General features: G+C 38.7%; 1 protein-coding gene across 1 annotated transcript in view; it reads left to right on the forward strand.

Annotated features, from left to right (window-relative positions):
- Window positions 1–20278, forward strand: part of gabra1 (gamma-aminobutyric acid type A receptor subunit alpha1) — a 30706-nt gene that overhangs the window by 2743 nt on the left and 7685 nt on the right. Inside the window, exons 2-8 of the mRNA XM_067377012.1 lie at window positions 202–308; window positions 6697–6764; window positions 10345–10565; window positions 11005–11087; window positions 11530–11673; window positions 15719–15871; window positions 18573–18775. Coding sequence (XP_067233113.1) covers window positions 202–308; window positions 6697–6764; window positions 10345–10565; window positions 11005–11087; window positions 11530–11673; window positions 15719–15871; window positions 18573–18775 — 979 coding nt within the window. The remainder of the gene's footprint in view (window positions 1–201; window positions 309–6696; window positions 6765–10344; window positions 10566–11004; window positions 11088–11529; window positions 11674–15718; window positions 15872–18572; window positions 18776–20278) is intronic.

Consider the following 20278-nt stretch of genomic DNA (forward strand, 5'->3'; position numbering starts at 1 on the left):
CCTAAGATGGAAGGAGACTTGTTGTTTGTCTTCAGGCAAATACATTGCAAATTCTCTTTAAACAGGCTGGATGTTTCAGAATTACCCCGAGGAGGGTGTTGCATTGATTTTACACATCAGGGTGTGTTCTAGCTACCCTTTGCTGTTGATCATTGCTTTTGTTGGGTTTTGAATAAAACATCTGCTGTTTTGCATTGTCAGCTCCAATCAGAATGCAGATGAGCAGAAAGACAACACCACAGTTTTCACCAGGATTCTGGACAGCCTCCTCGATGGCTATGACAACCGTCTTAGGCCTGGTCTTGGAGGTAGGTGCACATGTTTCACTAATGATTTGCTTTATAAATTTGTGTCCCGGTTTCCGGTCTTGTGGGAGTTCTTTGGTTTTAAAAGTGAAATGAAAAAGACTTTCCAGATAAACGTCTGGTGGTAAACGTAGTCCAGAGGAAAAGGTTTCCACAAACACATACAATTCACCTTTTATGTCTAGGCTTTTTGTATCTCTCTGATTTGATGCATTCATGTCAGCGAGGGTGTCATGATCTTGTCTTGTTTAGTTTAGTAGTTTCATTAGCCAAGTTTCCATACAGTTTTTGCTATCGACAAAGCAAATATGCACAAAAAAATATTTGCGAAATTTGCTGTCACAAGGCTGTTTCCATCCAGTTGGCCTTTTAACGATAAAATGGTGTGCATGATGACGTCATCCCTAAAAAACTGCATTGTCGCACAAGTTTTGCTATATCGCAAAAAATAAAAAATCTGCCCTTGAGCCATTTCCATACATAATTTTGTGTATATCGCAGAGTCTTGTCATTTGCATCCCAAATATTTGTAAAAAGTAATGAGACAACTGAAATTCATTCTGGTTTCAGAGTTCAACAACATCAAATCAATTAAAACATTAAATCGCTGTTGATTTTGTTTTTCAGAGACAGATGCAGCCGTGACCTAAAACATTTGTTTTGTTTATTTAACCTTTTTTTTTTTTTTTAAATGGTCTGCATTAGCTAAACTGAGGCTTATTGTCACATAACATTTCTAAAATTCTTCTTCAGCTTTAGGAGTCAACCACTTAATTTTTTTAATTTATTTGAGATAAAATTCAATATTAATAAATTGCACTTCTAAAAATATTTCATTTACAAGTGTCATGTTTGTGATTTTCATTTGGCATGTAGCCTAGAACCGCTTCTGATCATGCAATCGAAACAGAATCATGATTTTATGACAGTAGGCTACTTTTGTATACTCAGATACTCAAGTAACATTTCTTTTTATTTTACCTTTTTTTTTTGTCTGCATTACAAACTGTGCTTTAACTGGAGCAACAACACGAGCGTGGACGCTGCATGTAGCCTATAGGCTAATTCTGTCATGTGAAACCACATTTATTTGCATTAAATATGCGCTAAAGATAAAGAGAAAAAGATTGTGTCGACATTTGAGAAATCTTATCGTCAGCTATATCGCTAAACATTTTGAAGCGATAAACCTTTTTTTTGCAAAAGAATAATTGGATGGAAACATGGCTATTGTCGTGTTCTGTTTAATTTCATTTTCATTGTTGTCCCTGTTCCTGTTTGCCTGATTTCTCATTTCTAGTTTGTTTCCATGGGTTCTGATTAGTTACACACCTGTTCCCTGTTTCTTTAATGATCTATCCTAGTGTATTTAAGCCTTCTGTTTTCTTTGATCTCTGTTCCAGAGTTTATGTTAGATGTGTAGTGTGCTACTATTCTCCGTGTTAATTAAAGTTTCTTGTTTCATCATCATTCTGCTTCACACATCTCATCTTTGTATTTAGCTACATGCTAACCATGACAAAAGGTTCATGCAAAAAAAAAAAAAAAAATGCAAATCTGAACAAATTTTAGGCATTAAGAATGCATAAATGCTTGCCATTTCTGGTAGAGAGTGAGGCATAGAAACTATGGTCATTTTCAAATGGTACATTTTCAAAACTCATAGTATTAATCTTACAAAATATCATCAAGCATATTTTCCAAGCATTTCAACATATTTTCAGTTATATTAGCAAGATATACAAAATCACATGGTATCCTTTTCACTATGCATAATTGTTTCATCTATGTAAACTTTTCATTTACAGTAACTGCCTGTCATAAGGCCATTACTACCAAATGTTTAATTTGCATGTCTTCTTGTTTAGTTTAATACTGTTATAATACTGTTATTGTACTATTAACAAATTATCAAAAGATTTCTATAGATATACGTTCTGGTAACTGGTAATCTTCTGATAACTGGTTTAAAATTTCTGAAACAGAAAACCAAATATAATGAGTTTTAAATATAAATGGTATGAGCAATTTATCTCACATGATAACCACAAAGTTCCCTTTCAAAGTGGAACTTTGACACTGCATCATGGTGTTGCATATGGGAATGCTCCATGTGTCTGAAGCATGTGTGAATACATGGCAATTTTGGTTGATCACAGCAGTTGGGTGACATCAAACAGGCTATAAGCGGGCACCTGAAGAAAACGTCATCAGCTCTTTTGTCTTCAGGAAGCCGCTTATGAGTGCGTACATGTGAAATCTGAACCCGAGTTTCTGTCTGTGTGTTTGAAAAGTATCATGCAGCATGGAAAGTCAAAATGGGTTTGAAAATGTATCATGCCCTGACCTCATTATATTACAAGTATTGATACACACAAGCTCTCAATGGGGGCTGGCTGTGTTCACTGTGACTGTTTTACGGTGATGAAGCTTTACTTCCACCTGGCTTTCTTTAAGGGGGATGGGAGCCAGGTCTCTGTTCCCCGTGGTTTCGGTCCTGTGGATGCCAAGACAGCACAGCAACTTAGAACATGGGGTTCGCAGATGGAGGAGTTAGAGACGGGTCTATCACTACCTCAAACTTCACCCGCTGATCCGAAAGCTCTCTTAGCGGCCTCTTCCGATCCCATAAGCCTTCCGTTTCTTCCCGATTCTTCCCGATCTCCATAATGATCTCCCGTCGACTCAGATGTGAAGTGGACAGCTTAACCACGGGAATGTGAGGATGCCCCAGGTTGAGGAGATGATTGCAAACTGTCTCTCTCCTGGTGCGGCATCCTGCTGGATGGCTTGCGCCTTGCCCTTAGAGCCCTAACAAACAATGCTGGGACTTGTAGGCAAAGCATTTGCGGCCGCAGGCCAGGCTGGTGTCACTTTGCACACCATGGTGGTGTTGCAAGCCTACCAATCTAACTTATTGAAGGATATCAAATAAGGTGAAGGGTTGTCTCCAGATGCAGTCCTGGAGATCGGCCACACCACAGACATTGCCCTCTGGGCTTTCTGGTATCGCCATTGAGACGGTGGTCCAGAATTATAGTGATTTCCTCTCTCTGTAATCGCATATAAATGGCTGATACTGAAGAGGAGAGTGGGCAATCCCACCACTCGCGTCTCACTCCCTCATTGGTTGCCCCCTTCAGTACTGGCAGTTCAGAGGTGGTGGCGATGTGCTCATTCTGTAATCACGAACGAATGAGCTGGTACAGAGGAAAAGAGTGGGCAATTCCGCCACTCACTACCCACTTCCTCATCTGTTGTCACATATGAATGGGCAGTTACAGAAGAAGAGATGGGGCAATACTGCCACTTGCATTCCACTTCCTCATCTCTCTGGCACTTGGAGTACGGAGGAAGCATCAATGTGTTTCCTATGGAATCACATTCATATGGCCAATACATGGAGTATGGAAACAGTATTATTGCTCTTCCCTTATGATGTGTGAGGGAAGGGGCTGTTCACAGAGTAGGAAGAGTGGGCATGACCACTAGTAATGTCTCACTTGTTAACACGTTTCCTTGGTTAGCAAGGAATAATGGAATGACACTGCATAAAAACGTGGACAGAATCACCATTAGTGGCCCACTCTCTGTCCTCCCCTTCAGCACTTTGGGCAGAGGTGGATATGCATCTAAGCTTCCTTGCTAGAACTGTTGGAATGGGCAACTATCAGCCGATGAGGGCCAATTGGTAGAGAGTAGTTGAGAGAGGCACAATAGCACCCCACTCACTGGAGGTAGTAGCTTGACAGGAATACATTGGCTCATTTCCTTAGGAGACCTGATAAACAGGTAGAGTGCTTCCCAAGGGGTTCAGTGGTGACAGTCTTTCACTAATAGAGTACTTCAGAGAAAGAAGTGGTTGTTATCGTGATGGGCATCTCTCTTTCCGTGTGGCCCTCTCTAGCTGCAGAGGTACCAGGTGTCGACCAGCTTTTTCAACATGCTTCTTTGATGAAAGTGTAGAGTTGGTGAAGGCATTCAACTCTCTGTGCTCTCTCACCAGAGCTCCCAAAAGTACTTTTGCTATTTCTCCTTGTGGAGACTTACGGTACGGCTACTTAAGGCAGAGCAAACAGTTGAGATAAGATAACAGTTGAGCCTCTTCTAATCCTTAAGGATTGGATGCTTAATTATATGCTCCCTTCGGTAAGGTTGCCCTTTAGAGGTTATAGCCGAGGTATTGTTATGGTCGGAGTAGCAGTACTTTACTCTGCCCTCTTCCAGTTGGGAGCCGCTAGTGAAGCTAGCTCAGCGCCCCGGACAGTTATACAGGTAAGAAGGGAAGGGAGAGTATTGAGCAGTGGACAACGGACCTAAGCTCTTGGAAACTCAATGCGCTGTATGGTAGCCTTTGGCTACAGCCTAGCTCGCTTGGTTAATTTCATAGCACAGTGAGCAGGCATTTGTTCAAACCCCCTTTCATTTGTTCATACCCCATTTGGTAACATTTTATAAGAAGTATACAATAATAAAGTCCTTTCAAATAACTGGCTAACCATTAGTATAAATTAGTTTAAATTATAGGCTATGAAAAAATAGTGAGTTCTTCATTCATTGTCACTGTAATTTACAAATAAATATTGTTTAATTAGCTCATATGCAAAGAGTTAGAACATTTTTTTTTTTATCATTTGTTTTTTATCCTTTGTATCCTAACACTAACCCCGACCTTAACCAATGTATTTTAACAGCGTTATTTCATTAGTATTTGTATGTATTTATGCAAATTGTGGTTCTACCACACACACAAATTTTCTTACATTTACATAGACACGAAAACATACAGTATTTACGTATTGAGCAACTTTACAGACATACAAACGTTTGCATTTACTGAATAACATAGGTTTAGATATATGAAGGAGCAGCAGCTCAAAATATCTATACAATTATATATATATTAAACAATACAATGTATATATATATAGTATTATATACAATAGTATTATATATAGTTATAAACATTTTAAGATTTTAAGAACACTTACTATCTAATAAAGATAAAGCACTTAATTAATGGCAATTTAGTTTGCATGATCTAATCTAAAGTAAGGACTATGTACTCTTAATAATCATCAACAAATCCTTTACTACAGGTGTAAAATATAACTGTACATCAGATAAGAATGATTAACAAGTTGTAGGATTAAAAAAGGGATTTTAAAAAACATGATGAACTCTATACATATGAGCTAATTAAACAATAATACTTTGTTAATTACAGTGACAATCAATGAAGAACTCACTATTTTAATATAGGTTGTTATTATAATAGCAATGTAGAGACTACAATTTAAAACTATCAATTAACTATAAACAAGTTGTTTCCAAATTATTTATATGTGCTTTGTTACTGTATACTTATTGTAAAGTGTCACCAAACCTTTTGATATAACACTGGATAGATAATTTAACAAACATTATAGCTTTTATGTCAGTCATGACACTTATTAAAGGAATGTCTTAATTCACAAACAAGGTCATTTGAAACATGTATCTTGCATTGTTTGCAATTGAATGAACTGATTGTTAAAGGTATTAAATTGAAAGAAGATCATGTTTTGGTGATTAAATCAAATCTTCTCATTGCATATTACAATAATATTGGTTTGAAACAATGATTATGTGAAACAAAAATATGTATAACTGTAATGAAAGCATGGAATCAGGTTTTAAAAGAATGACTAGCTGTGTTATAGCTGTGATCAGCTTGGATATTTGTACTAAGAGGTTTGAAAATGTACACTGTGTGAAAAAGAGATTAGATACTGAATGCAGAAACATTCTTTGTCAAAAAATGTCATGAAGGTGGTGGTGAAGAGCAATTTTGTTCTATTCAAGCTTGCCAGGCAAATGCACATCAAATGAACATGGTTTATATATCATTTATCACTTGAGACAAAATTAGCTTTGAACAGAACTGACTAATTCATTGAGTTGGCAAGAAACTCTTCACACTATAATTTTTCATTGTTGTTTGACCTTACTCACATTACCTGTGTGATGTTGACTAACATCTTCCATCATTGTCACTCATCATTCCATGACACATAGACACTGTGTTTTTCTCGGAGGCAAGAAAGTAAGGTTCATTTCTGTATAAACAACACAAAACTATTTATGCTACTTGATGTGATTTTAAATTTGAATGCTTTTGTGAAAAGTAAAGAATAGAAAAAAAAGAAAAGAAAAACTAGACCAAAATATTCCAGGAATTATTGGAAGCATGTTGCCAGAGAGAGATACTGTAGAACCCATGTAATTTGGAGAGTTTGCTGAACCCTGATTAGATCAAAGACAGACAGGTTGAACCTCTGGATTAAAGGGTTGTTTAAACTAATGGCCAACACTGATTGACACTCAAACTCCTAATTTCTTGCTTCAACAGAGCGTGTAACCGAAGTCAAGACTGACATTTTCGTGACGAGTATTGGGCCAGTCTCAGACCATGACATGGTAAAACCTTTTTATTTTTTATTTTTTTCTTTAAATGTCACACATTTTCTGTGTTTCCATTGATCTGAGGAATCATTTACATGGTGAAATATATTTTTGAGGCTACTGTATATACGTTAACCTGTTAGACCAAAGCCACAGTCCTGATCATGTTTTATTTCAAATCTGAAGATGATGGCTCTAAAACTAAATATTTTGTAATTTGCATTGCAATTTTAATTTATTTAGAGAAGACTTTAATATGCTAACTGATTTTTATCCACATGTTCTAAGCATTCATTCAGTCTATTATCTCTGTTGTTTTGTGGTGCAAACTGCCTCATTCAGTTTCAGTCTCCCTGCACTCGTTTACCCCACCAGATGCGATATGGCCTTAATTGTTATTATTTTGTCTTTATTATATTTACTGATAACTTTCTATTCATGCTGTTTTAATCCCTCATTTCTTTGATCAAACTTGTCACTTTACCTTCTTTGAATTGTATCAAATGCCCTTCTAAAAAAAAAAAAAAAAAAATAATAAAAAAAGAGACATTCCAATGGTCTTTACTTTTCAAAATTAGTCACAAAACATAATCGCTCCTGGTAACAGGTGCATAAGGGCTAGCTGGCATGTTAGCTTAGCACAGCATCAAAGATGACAATTAATGACATTAAAAACAAAGGTTTCTTGCTCCAAACTCACTTTATAACATTAGTCTAGTGTTTTAAATAACCTTGTGTGATCACATGTGGCTTCTCACCACAAAATGAGGCAGAAAATTAGTATTCTGCACTACGATAAAGGCTATGCCAGTGTCATTTTCATAACGTCTGACACAAATTAACAAATTACTGTCACTAAATGATGTTTAGAGTAAAGGAACCAAAGGAGGGAGGAGCCATGGTGTAGCCAGCATGGAGCATTGAGCCAATGTGGAGCTCCTTCTAGATTGCAAGGTGGAACCTGTAGAGGAGGAGACAAAGGTCTGAAGTGTGGATGGGGCTGAAGAACTAGATGGCAGAGGCAGATGAGGTGGGAAAGGGAGGCTGGGTGGGAGCATAAAAAAATGACACAGACTCAGTGCTGGACAACAAAACAGACTTAGTGCTGAGTGATGAAACAAACTTGGTGCCAGGCGACTAACCAGACTTGGTGCTAGTAGACGAAACAGACTTGGTGCTGGGCAGCAGCATCAGTGAAGAAGGAGACTTGGAACTGGACGACAAAGGAGAATTGGACCTGGATGATGGAGTTTTTAAACTGGACATCTAAAGAAATTTGGAACTGGAAAACAAAGGGCTGAAAGTAGCCAGCAGAGACAGGGCCAAAGAACTATATGGCATAGGCTGAGGATGTGGGACTGGGAGGCTGGGTGGGAGCATCAACAATGACACAGACTTGGTGCTGGTAGACAAAACAAACTTAGTGCTGGGCAGCAGCATCAGTGACAAAGGTTACTTGGAACTGGAGGATGGAGACTTGCAACGTAATGATGAAGGAGACTTGAAACTGGACAATGAAGGAGACTTAGAACTTGATGATGGAGACTGGATTGCGAAGGAGGCTTGAAACTGGACAACAAAGGAAGCTTGGAACTGAACGATGAAGGAGAATTGGAACTGGATGACAAAGGAGACTTGGAAGTGACCCTTTCACATTCTTCAATTTTAACACTAGGGTTCAGCACACTCACTTCAGCCTTTGGAGTATGTGCGGGGCTCCATTCCATGCCCCCATTTTACCACAGGAACAGGCAGGGGACCGGCTCACACACCTCATCAGACTCCAAAAAAAACTTGAGCTCAGAGATGATCGTGGCCTCAGGGTTTAGCTTCATTCACAAAAGGATGCTGGCTCACACACCTGGTCAGACTTGGCTCTCTTAGGTACTGGGTCTGCAATGGGGTCTAGCTTTACATCCCCTCTGTGATTTGGCTCTGTTGTCATGGCAGGCTCTGGCTCGTGCTGCGTTGGGGTTGCGCTACTGGTGCAGTGTGCACTGAGTCAACTGCGGGTACTGGCGAAGAATGATCCTCCTCACTCTCACGATGGTGTAGGGCAGGGGTGCCCAACCCTGTTCCTGGAGATCTACCTACCTGCAGAATTCAGCTCCAGCTGAACACACCTGTCTGTAATTATCAAGTGCTTCAGGAGATCTTAATTAGCTGATTCAGGAGTGTTTTATCAGGGTTGGAACTAAACTTTGCAGATAGGTAGATCTCCAGAAACAGGGTTGGGCACCCCTGGTGTAGGGGGATCCACACTCTAAAAGCACTCAATCAACGAACGCCTGGAACATCTCTTGATGGCTGTCTCCAGGTAGGTCTGAATCAGAGGAGTAAAGCAGAGGCTGTCGTCATTGTAGTGTACGAGATGGAGCAGATCTAAAAACCTCTGTGAGGGAAAGATCCCTCTAGTAGAGGAGGAGGATCTGAACTCCTGCTAGATCCATTCATTCGGTCTGATCGTCTGTCACGCAAGGGTTGCAGTAAGGATGAGTAGAGGCTGGATATAATCGCAAGAAGTTGATTTTTAATGAAAACAAACCCAAAATAACACTTCTCAGATTCTCAGAATACAAAAACATGGCAAACAGAACAACAAAATACAGATGAGATCAGACAAAGAACACTAGAAACAGGGGGCTAACAAAGGATCATCAAAGGGAGGAAAAAATAAAGGCAACTTAATCAAACAATGAACAAACATAGCAGCAAATGCAGAAAACAGAACAGGAAATGGTGGAAAACCAACTCAGAATACAACTCAAACTAAAATCAAACAAAATGCGACATTATGGAAACATCCTTTTTTATTATTATTATTATTCTACATAATATATTTTGCATGTCAGATATTAACTTGAACAAATCACATTTATCCTGTCAAACATAAGTTCCCTCATAAAGCAACTGTAAATATGTTCTATTTCATAAAGTTTTTTTTTTTTTTTTTTTTTTTTTTTTATGTAAGTTTACCTAGAATAACTGGCTGTATCAGTGTCAGTGTTAGGTGTAATGCATGACAAAGTATTTAATTACAGTTACTTAACATCTAATGTTAAAATGTATGTTTTAATGTAACCTTCACCTCTTCGTTAAAATAGGTGTGTATCCTGGTTCAACTGGTCAAAGTAGTAATGCAATACTTTTTAGACAGAGTAGCTAGTTATTAATTACTTTTTTAGAGTAACTTATCCAACACTCAGTGTGATAATGGATGATCATTTGAAAATGAAAATGAAAAAAAAAAAAATAAAAAATACTCACAGCTATGAAAATCAGAAGTTAGAATGATTCATGCTGTTAATTATAGCCACCAATGCTTCAGAAAGCTCATGGCTCCTCCTGTGACTGCAGTTTTACTGAAATTACTGCACAACAGAATCCTTAAAGTGTTTGAGGATAAATGAAGAAAAATCTCGTTTTGTCACATTCTGAGCTTACCTGGTGGCTATGAACTATAATTGAATGTAACATTTTTTAAAGAAAATATACTCTAACTAACCAATTCTTTACTGAAACTAGAACTACATAAACATTTAAGCTACGTTTGAAAATATTATAAAAATTAAACTGATAATATGTTGTCTTGTAGGAGTACACCATAGATGTGTTCTTCAGGCAGAGCTGGAAGGATGAGAGGCTGAAATTCAAAGGTCCAATGGCAGTGCTCCGTCTCAACAATCTCATGGCTAGCAAAATCTGGACCCCTGACACATTTTTCCACAATGGCAAGAAGTCAGTCGCCCATAATATGACCATGCCCAACAAACTTCTACGGATCACAGAGGAAGGAACTCTGCTTTACACCATGAGGTGAAGCTGCTACTTGTTTTTCATCTGCTTAGCAAGAACGACCTTTTTATGCTATTTCCTTTTAATATTGGTGTTTTGTCTATATATATAAATATATATAAATATTATATAAATATTTATTTATATTTAAAAATATAAATTAAATATATATTAAAACAACAAAAAATGTGTGCATATTAAATAACATTGTGGTAATGCCTATATTTGAATAATCTAGTGAATTAAATATATTAAACACAAAAAGTGAAATTGATGTATACATCTCTAAATTCAAAGCATTGACTGCATATCAGGTGAATTCCATATCAATGCATCACTTCACATTGCTTAATAAGTTACATAGAAATAATACCAACTGTATTTCTATCAGTTTTGAAAAAGGATGTTGTTACTGGTTATTAAATAAATATTGTATCCTACCTTCTCTCTTGTCTCTCAGGCTTACAGTCAGAGCTGAATGTCCGATGCACTTAGAGGACTTCCCAATGGATGCCCATGCTTGCCCTCTCAAATTCGGCAGCTGTAAGTGCTGTGCTGTTTTACTTCTTTTTTTTCTGTAGAAAGTTCAGATCCTACTCAAATGCTCTAAACTCAGTAGCTGTGAGCAAACGGGACTTTCTATTAGGTCCACAGGGTGTAGTGATCATCGCTGACATAGCACCTCACATACCTAAGTTCACACAACCAGCTGGACAGATTTAGCAAATTCTACCATGACCCAACTAATGCTTGAAAAGAAAGAACAGATGTGTCTGTGCCAGAGGAAGAATGAGGAGGAAAAGACACATGAATAAAAAACAAGCTTGAGACTCAAAGCCACAAGGCTCTAAATATTTCAGTGTCTGCTGCGTCTCTACTGTGCTTGAGAATCCACTGCAGTATATGACCCCAGGAAGCACTGACAGCTGACAAGTGACTTCTTCACTCTAAACAGTTTGTTTTGTGTTTTGTTTGTTTGCACCAGATGCCTACACAAAGGCTGAAGTGGTGTATGTATGGACACGAGGGGCAGCACAGTCTGTGGTTGTGGCTGACGATGGCTCCCGCCTCAACCAGTATGACTTGATGGGACAGACTGTCGACTCGGGTGTGGTGCAATCAAGCACTGGTGCGTTTTTCTACCATTAAATTGAGCTAAATAGTATTACTTTTTTATACTGTGGTTATATTTTAGCAACTTTACCCCAAAGTATCATGCCCATAATTTCTCTACTAGATATTCAAATTATTATTCTGTTCCCTTTTTTACTGCTCAGTTTAGACTTTTCCTCTATTTTATGTCCTGCTAAGTTCTTCAGATGGCAATTCTACTTTGCTTTTCAGTAAGCACAATACTGGAATGTGAAAAGGAACGTTATCTGGAAAAATCATGTTCTATTTTAGGAACCATATTTGCATACAGACCATTTAATAAACATCCTACTAAGATCAGATTCATATACATTGTAAATCACAAACATCTCCTGAATGTTGTACTAATATCAACTAGGAACAGTTTTGCACATGAGCAAATGCACAAGAAAATGAATTCGTGTTTCATGGACTTTAGTTTGTATTTCCTTATTTCCCCTGTTTTGCTCCTGTTTCCTTTGCCCTAGTTGCTAGTTTCTTTTCATGGTTATCTATTTTTTTCACCTGTCTTGAACCGGGTTAAATACTTAACCTGAGACGTTCCCTTTCGAGTGGAACTTGATGCTGCATCATGGCACTGATGCTATGGGAAGTTGAATACCAACTCCACCATGCCCTGGGTGGGTACAAAGAGCCTGCATAAAAGGCTGTGAGCACAGCCTTTGTTGAGCACTGACTTGGAATTGGATCAACCCTGAAGGACTCAAGAACCTGGGGTTGAATCCAAACTGTAAAACCTGATGAATGTTTGTGGAGAGGACCAGCCTGCTGCAGCACATACATTATGAAAGGCCTTGGAAGAGGCCATACTCCTAGTGGAGTGACCCCTACAGGTGAAGTCATATCTTGTAGGAGATGGTGATAGCATCAGTGACTTAATGCAGGATGCACTGCTTGGTGACTTTATTTTTTCTATTGTGACCACCAAACGAGACCAGAAGCAGAGAGTATCTATGCCACTGGCCTGAGCGGTGGTCATAGATCCTCAAAGCACAGACCAGACATAACAGATGCAGACTCATGAGGTGGGGGGAAGAAAGCCTGCAAGACAACGGACTGACCAGCTATAGAAGGAACTTTTGGAACATAGTCTGATCTAGGGTGTAGTATAGCTCTGATATCACCTGGAGCAAAGTCTAAGCAGGAGGAGGCTACTGAAAGGGCCTGGAGGTCTCCTGCTCTCCAGAATTGTGTCAAAGCTAACAATAAGGCTATTTTGAAAGTCACCATTTTGTCTGGGACTGATTCCAAGGCCTCAAATGATCGCTGTTTTGGAGAAAGCACACTCTTCTTGAGGTTCATCCTAAGCCCCAAACGCTTCATATGAGCAAGCAAAAGTTCTTGATAATGTGCTTCTAGCTCTTTCAACTGGGCTAATATCAATAAGTCATCGATATAATTGAATACATGGATTCCCTGGAGTTCCCTGCATGGGAACAGAGCAAGACTGAAAGGAAGCGCTCAATTTTGGTAAGCTTCATCCCCGAAAGCCTCCCAAGGCCTCAAATGGGGCCTCTCTTAAGGCTCACAGGACCAATACTAGGTACCAGGATGAAACTAGTGACCGGCAGATAGGCCGCAGCTGCCTGGCACAGTGCAAGAACTGAGACCTCCCCCTGTGGTGCCCCCACCTCCACAGAAGATCCATCCAGGAACCTGTTCTCTGCCCAGAGCAGGATCTGCTGCGCCTGCCTGAAAATGGGGCGCGAATGCAGCCAAACCTGGTGATTGACATAAGAGACCACTGAGGTGTTGTCTGTGTGGACCAACATGTGGTGTCCCCTCAACTGTGGGAGGAAATGTTTCAAAGATAGAAACACTGACCCTAATCTCAAGACAGTTTATGTGCCACAAGGTTTGAGGCCTCTGCCAAAGGCCACGGCTGGTCAGCCATCGAGAACTGCACCCCAGCCCGTGAGAGTGGTGTGCAATGTGAAAGATCTCTTGGCCTAGCTTGATGTCTCTCATAGTAAGGATTGAATCTACATGTGCAGGGGACAAATGTGCCTGCATTGTAGTCGAATCCCACACTATACCTAGAAAAGGGGATCTCTTTTTGGGGAAAAGCACACTCTTCTTGAGGTTCAGCCTGAGCCCTAAACGTAAGCACAAGTTATTGATGTTGTGCTGCTAGCTCTTCCAACTGGGCTAACATCAACCAGTCATCTATATAATTGAATGCATGAATGCCCTGGAGTCTCAGCGGTGCCAGAGCAGCATTCATGCACTTGGTGAACATGCATGGGAACAGAGCAAGGCCGAAAAGAAGCGCTCGATTTTGGTAAGCTTCGCCCCCGAATGCAAACCTGAGAAACATCCTGTGCTCTGGCAAGATCTGTGAAAATATGCATCCTTTAAATCTATAGTCACAAACCCATTACCCATTGAATTTGTGGCACTTTTAGTTTCACGGTTAACATCTTGAACCTGTATGTCTGAAAAGTATGATTCAGGCCCCATAGATCTAAAACTGTGTCTCTTTCTAGGAGGGCTACATGTTCTATGGCACCTTTTGCCAGAGCACAGTTCTTGTTTGAAGCATTCTTTGTCTCCTTCCTGGCATACTTTCATTACCATTACTCCTTCGAAATGAGATGGACAACTGATTCCTGTAACCTTTGTTACAGTATTCAGAACCCACTAAGAGGCATAAGTTGCCATGCTGCCGCGAAGTCTGACAGGATTTCTTTTTCAATAGAACTGGTCTTTTCAGTGCAGGATCAGATGCAGAAAGCCCAAGTTCCTCGTTTTGGTCTGAAGAATTTGCAGAATAAGCTTCAAGATAAAAAATGTGGTCCTCTGCCAAATCAACCTGCGATCCCCATGACTGGAGTTGCCATGCTGCCTCAGCGGCAGCAGAACCGGTGTGAGTCCTGATGATTTCATAGACACCCAATACAATGGAGGATTGCAGACAAGCATTCAATAAACATACGGCTTCTGAAGACAAAAAGAGCTATCAACGCTCAAATCCAGTCCCTCAGGATCAGATGTAGAAAGCATGAGTTACTCGTTTTGGTCTGAAGAATTCACAGAATGACATAAAAAAAAAAAAAAAAAAAAGTGGTCCTCTGAGTCAGTGGAGAGCGTGTCTCAAACTCTGTTTCTACCAACTCAAACTGTGATCCCCATGACTGGAGTTGCAAAGCTGCCTCCATGAAGAGCATGTCTCAAACTCTGTCTCCACCAACTCAACCTGCGATCCCCATGACTGGAGTTGCCATGCTGCCTCAATGGTAGCAGAACCCAAGCAGAACTGGCATGAGTCCAGATGAATTTCACAGACACACAACACAATAGAGGACTGCATACATGCATTCAATAAACAAACAGCTTCTGAAGCTGTCAACGCTCATTTCTAGCATTTGTTTATGGACTCTGTGACATGCCACTCTACATTCAACCAATCACATTGGCGTGTTTGGACACATGCTTCAGACACCGGCTCACACGGAACACTATAACGCAATGTTGACTCAAAAGGGAACTACATGAAATCCTCATTTTAAATATATTGTTTTAGAAGATGAGTAAATCATTGAATAGTCATAGAATTGCTTTTGAAGTAAATAGATTGTTTTGTTAGTTTTTTCCCCCTCTTTCTTTTTCATATAATTAAACATAAGTCTATTGCTGGGCTGCAGTCCAAAGATTTCCATCTTACAGTTGAGTTTGTCAGTCTGTTAGTCTAAAAATGACATAAATTAACAATTTTAAGTCATCTTGGAAGCCCCCCACCCCCCAACTGAGAACCACTGGTGCAATTTGATTAGACTTGAAGACTCAAACATGAAAGTAACTCTTCAAGCTTGATTTATTCAGAGGTTAAGGAAATCCCTTATTATGCATTTATGTATGGATCAGGGGCCATGATTAATTGCATTAATTTCATGTTCATTTCTTTATAATAAACCATGGTACATTAACATGATAAATTGACTGTCCTAATATACACACTAATTAATGTTTATAGTACTTCTTTCAAAACTTTCTCACTTCAATCTCTTTCTCTACACTTTCAGGAGAGTATGTTGTCATGAAAACACATTTCCATCTCAAAAGGAAGATTGGTTACTTTGTCATCCAGACGTATTTGCCATGTATCATGACCGTGATCCTGTCCCAGGTGTCCTTCTGGCTAAACAGGGAATCTGTCCCTGCCAGGACTGTGTTTGGTGAGTGTCTAAATTGTTCAAGTTAACCATTAAATGTTAGCACCACTCTACAGCATTCTCCAACTCTTCAACATCTTTTTTCCAAAATCTTCAAATCTAGTGAGCTGTTTTACTGTCTAGGTAGCTACATGAAATTGAATCTCATTAATTATTGATTTGGAATAATCTACCCAGGCAGCAGCTCCTTGCACTACAAAAACAGTGTACCTCATGAGACATAAAAAACCCACAAAAAACTCAACTTACAATTGATTCCAAAGAGTCTGGTGTTAGCATGTTGCCAAGACCTCATCCATCATTATTTAGCTCATTACAGTGCGTTCTGGGATTTCCGTCTCAGCGAAGTATACCTGTGATGCTGCCTTAGATTAGATTTGGCCAAGACAATGTATCTTAGAAGGCAGCATTATGGAAAGTACAAGCTGACAAGAATAATTATTACGGGTGTACAGCGAAGTACTGTTGTATCTGTATATGTAGCAATGGCAAAATTATTTAAAACTTCATATAATTATTATTTTTTAACAATAATACTAAATGGTAAATAAAAGGGGGAAAAAGTTCTTTAGTAGAGTACTTAGGTTTCATTTGCATGTGGGGTGGATGGGACATGTCCCCACCATAGTTTGATTCGATATTGTCTCTATCTCTTTTTGAAAGCCATTAATAGCTTGCACCCATGTACAGCACACAGAAATAGCACCGATCCCACATTACTCATAATTTAATTCATACATGTTACACAAAATACAATTGCACCAAAGACATTCAGTGGTCATATGGTCGGCCAGTTTAAACAGATGGAACAGGGTTTGGGGTTCTTGCTCTAATTTTGCATCAAAAAATTAACATCTTTCCATTTCTTATTTGGTCTTGAAAAAGTTTACTTTATTTATAATAATACGTTATAGTCAATTTTTTTGTAGTCAGTAAGTCAATAAGTCCCTAATTTTTCTCAATGGTTTTCAATACTTTATTAAAAGGTTGCATGCATTGATTGTTAGTTCTTTTAGAAGAAGCCTACAAACTGCAAAAGCATAAATCCTTAATTTGGGAGTGAGCACAACAGTATTCAAAGTTTTAAACTGTGCCAGGAGGATTCTGTGTGTCTGTGTAATGTATTATATAATACATATCAGAGAGAAAATATTTTGTTCCTCTGTCAGCTTGTTGGACTACCCTTGCATTAGGTCTCCTGACTGGGCACTCCGAATTCCCAAGTGTTTGCATGTTAGACCAAAAGAAAAAAAAAGAAAAAAGTTGCATCTGAGAGCTGTCTATGCCTTAGTTCTTGCTGGTTAACTTTACATCAGCCTTGCAAAACTACATTTGTTTTCTCAGTTTTGTGAACTTGTATTCTACAAATGCACTTTTGATTGAAAAATTACTAATGGGTCAAATATGTGATAAGCCTATTTTGTTGACAAAAACTATTTACACTAACTTTGACCGCCATTGATTGGTTGAGCCATCCATTAAAAGGTATATATATATATATATATATATATATATATATATATATATATATATATATATATATATATATATATATATATATATATTTTTTTTTTTTTTTTTTTTTTTTTTTTTTAAATCATTAAAAAATGTAGTTTGGCATAATCTTTCATTATTATTTTCTATAAAAAAGAGAAGTATTTTGTATTAAATTATTCTTATTTGAAAAAAGTTATTTGTTTAAGAATATGTATCAGGCTATATCCAACAAACAGGAAACTATTGTTTTCAGATAATGACACAGTGGAAACCAGTGTGACCTCCAGGTGTGACATATTTCTGAAGTCTGTATACAATAATGCCAAATTATTGTTTAATTATGCTAGAAACACCCTCTGAGGTGTTGTGTCAGCAGTGCCTCAAAAGGATGCATCTCCACCATCACTCCCTATGTTTCTATAAAGGAAATCATTGCAGTAACAGAGTATAACAGTTATGCAGTGTCTCATTCCCTGATCAGTGAAACAGGGTTATATAAGTTTCCTAAGAAGTATTTACTACTAAAGCAAGGCAGTATTTCACTCTAGTTAAGTGTATCCATATCAGACTGGTATGAACATTGAATGTTTAGGAAAGGTAAATTTATAAAGTGACAAACTAAGATTAATTAATGTTGTAAAGCGGTTTTATTTGGCCAGTGAAAACATTGCACATTTTTTCTTTGTACTTTTGTCAGTTAAATAAATGTTCAAGAGAATGAACACATCACAGATTCTCTATAATTAGTTATTATTTATAGATTTTTCTATAAATAAATAAATACAGACATATGAAGTGACCAGTTTTTTATGTTCCGTTTAGGGATGTGTAAATCTGAAATATATATCAAAAGAGCATATCACAATCTTGTAATAGATATCCCAATAATAGACTGGTGTGAAAATAAATCAAAATATGAAATATGGCAGTCTTTGTGGATCATTGTACAGAAAATACTAAAGAAATTAACATAAATATGTAGAGATGTTGTAAGCAGAATTCCATCCAAAAGTAATAACAGATTATATCATAATTTAGAAAGCAAAGTGCATATACAATTCTCAAAGTAGGTAGGTATTAACCTAGCAAACAAATCCGGCAATCAATCTAATAGCATGTAAACACTATTTTGTTTTCTAGCAGACTGATAAAACCCTGACATATACTTGCTTAATGCAGGCGCTTTCCATATGCTTTCTCCTTGCAGGAGTGACCACTGTCCTTACCATGACTACCCTAAGTATCAGCGCAAGAAACTCTCTCCCCAAGGTGGCCTATGCCACAGCCATGGACTGGTTCATTGCTGTTTGTTACGCCTTTGTCTTCTCGGCTCTCATAGAGTTTGCCACGGTTAACTACTTCACAAAGAGGGGTTACGCCTGGGATGGGAAAAGTGTGGTGCCAGAAAAGGTAAAGTCATTTCAGTTTTCAAATAAAAGAAAAAAAAATAAACTTTTACACGAATGGACATAAATGTCATTAAAAGCTTGGTTTATTGAAAAAAAAAGAAAATGAAAATTCTGTGATAATTTTCTCACTCACGTTATTATGTTTCTTATGATATTTTGAAGTTGTTGTTCCATACACTAAAAGTGTATATATATATATATATATATATATATATATATATATATATATATATATATATATATATATACACACACATGAAGACGTTATCCAAACATATTGTTTGCCAAGCCACGTTATTTTTAATTTGCTGTGCCTGAGTTAGTAGATCACCCACAGCTGATTATCATTGGCTCCCCTACGCTAATTTGTGCTGCTCTTGATAGATTGCTTTGCTCATATTGGAAATGAGCTGGCTGTGTTTGTTCTTTAATCTGCGAATGGTCAGTAGATCACCCGCAGAACTTTCCACACCAATTGCTTTTATGGGATTGCAGTCTAATGCTAATTTGTCCTGTTTAGTAAATTTGGCCCTTTGTTCTTGTGAAACCATACAGTAGATTTGTTTGAGTAATAGATGGAAATGCGTCATTATTGCAAAAAAAAAAAAATTTTTGCTTGTGCATATAAATAAAACATAGCACTTTTACTTGTGTTCCATCCAAAGGGGATCAAAGTTTGTTCCCTTTCGTGGGAACTATCGACGCTACGTCGGATGACGTGATGGGAACCCTCTGTATTTTGTGTTCGTGAAGCACCTCTGTATCCAACCAATGAAGAGACGTGACGTCAGAGGCGGGTGACGTCACGGATCAGGAAGCTATAAAGCACACCTGAACACAAAGCACGCCAGCTTCTGTTGTCTTCAGCAAGCGCTCTCTGTATCTCGTTTGTCTTATTTATTGTTTGTCTGTCTGATATATTCACACAGTGATCTCTTCGTCCGAGGACAAGAGTTTCAAAGCACAATAAAAAAAGACATATAAAGAAATATTATGGCGGAAAAGCAGCAGTTCAAGAAGTGTGTTCCTCCCTGCCCACGCTTCATTGTGGAAGGGGATACACACGACGTGTGTAAAATGCCTGGGGGTTGAGCACGCACAGGCGGCTCTCGAGGGAGCTGTCTGTGTGCACTGTGAGCGGCTCACCCTCAGAGTGCTGCAATCGCGTCGAGCGCTCTTCGAGGAGGGCGCCGAGGCGAGTGTTCCCCATGGGTCCGGTCCCGCTGCTGCCGAGGCACAGCGCAGGCTGCGCTCGTGGGGTTCACAGATGGATCTAGCGGAGGGGGAAGAGACGGGCCCTGCCTTATTGCTTCCCTTACCCGCTAGACCCAGTGTCTCTCCTTTGGTGGTGGAAGCACGCGTAGCGGTTTCTTCCCCCCGAAGAGAGGCACCGATGCTCAATATATCTTCCTCCGAGGAGGTTGATGTAGAGAGTGTCGATGATGTACCGCCATCAACATTACCGGCTTATGAGGAGTTATTAGAGGTAGTGACCAGGGCTGTT

Source organism: Chanodichthys erythropterus, chromosome 22 (genome assembly GCF_024489055.1).
Source record: "Chanodichthys erythropterus isolate Z2021 chromosome 22, ASM2448905v1, whole genome shotgun sequence".
Lineage (NCBI taxonomy): Eukaryota > Metazoa > Chordata > Actinopteri > Cypriniformes > Xenocyprididae > Chanodichthys > Chanodichthys erythropterus.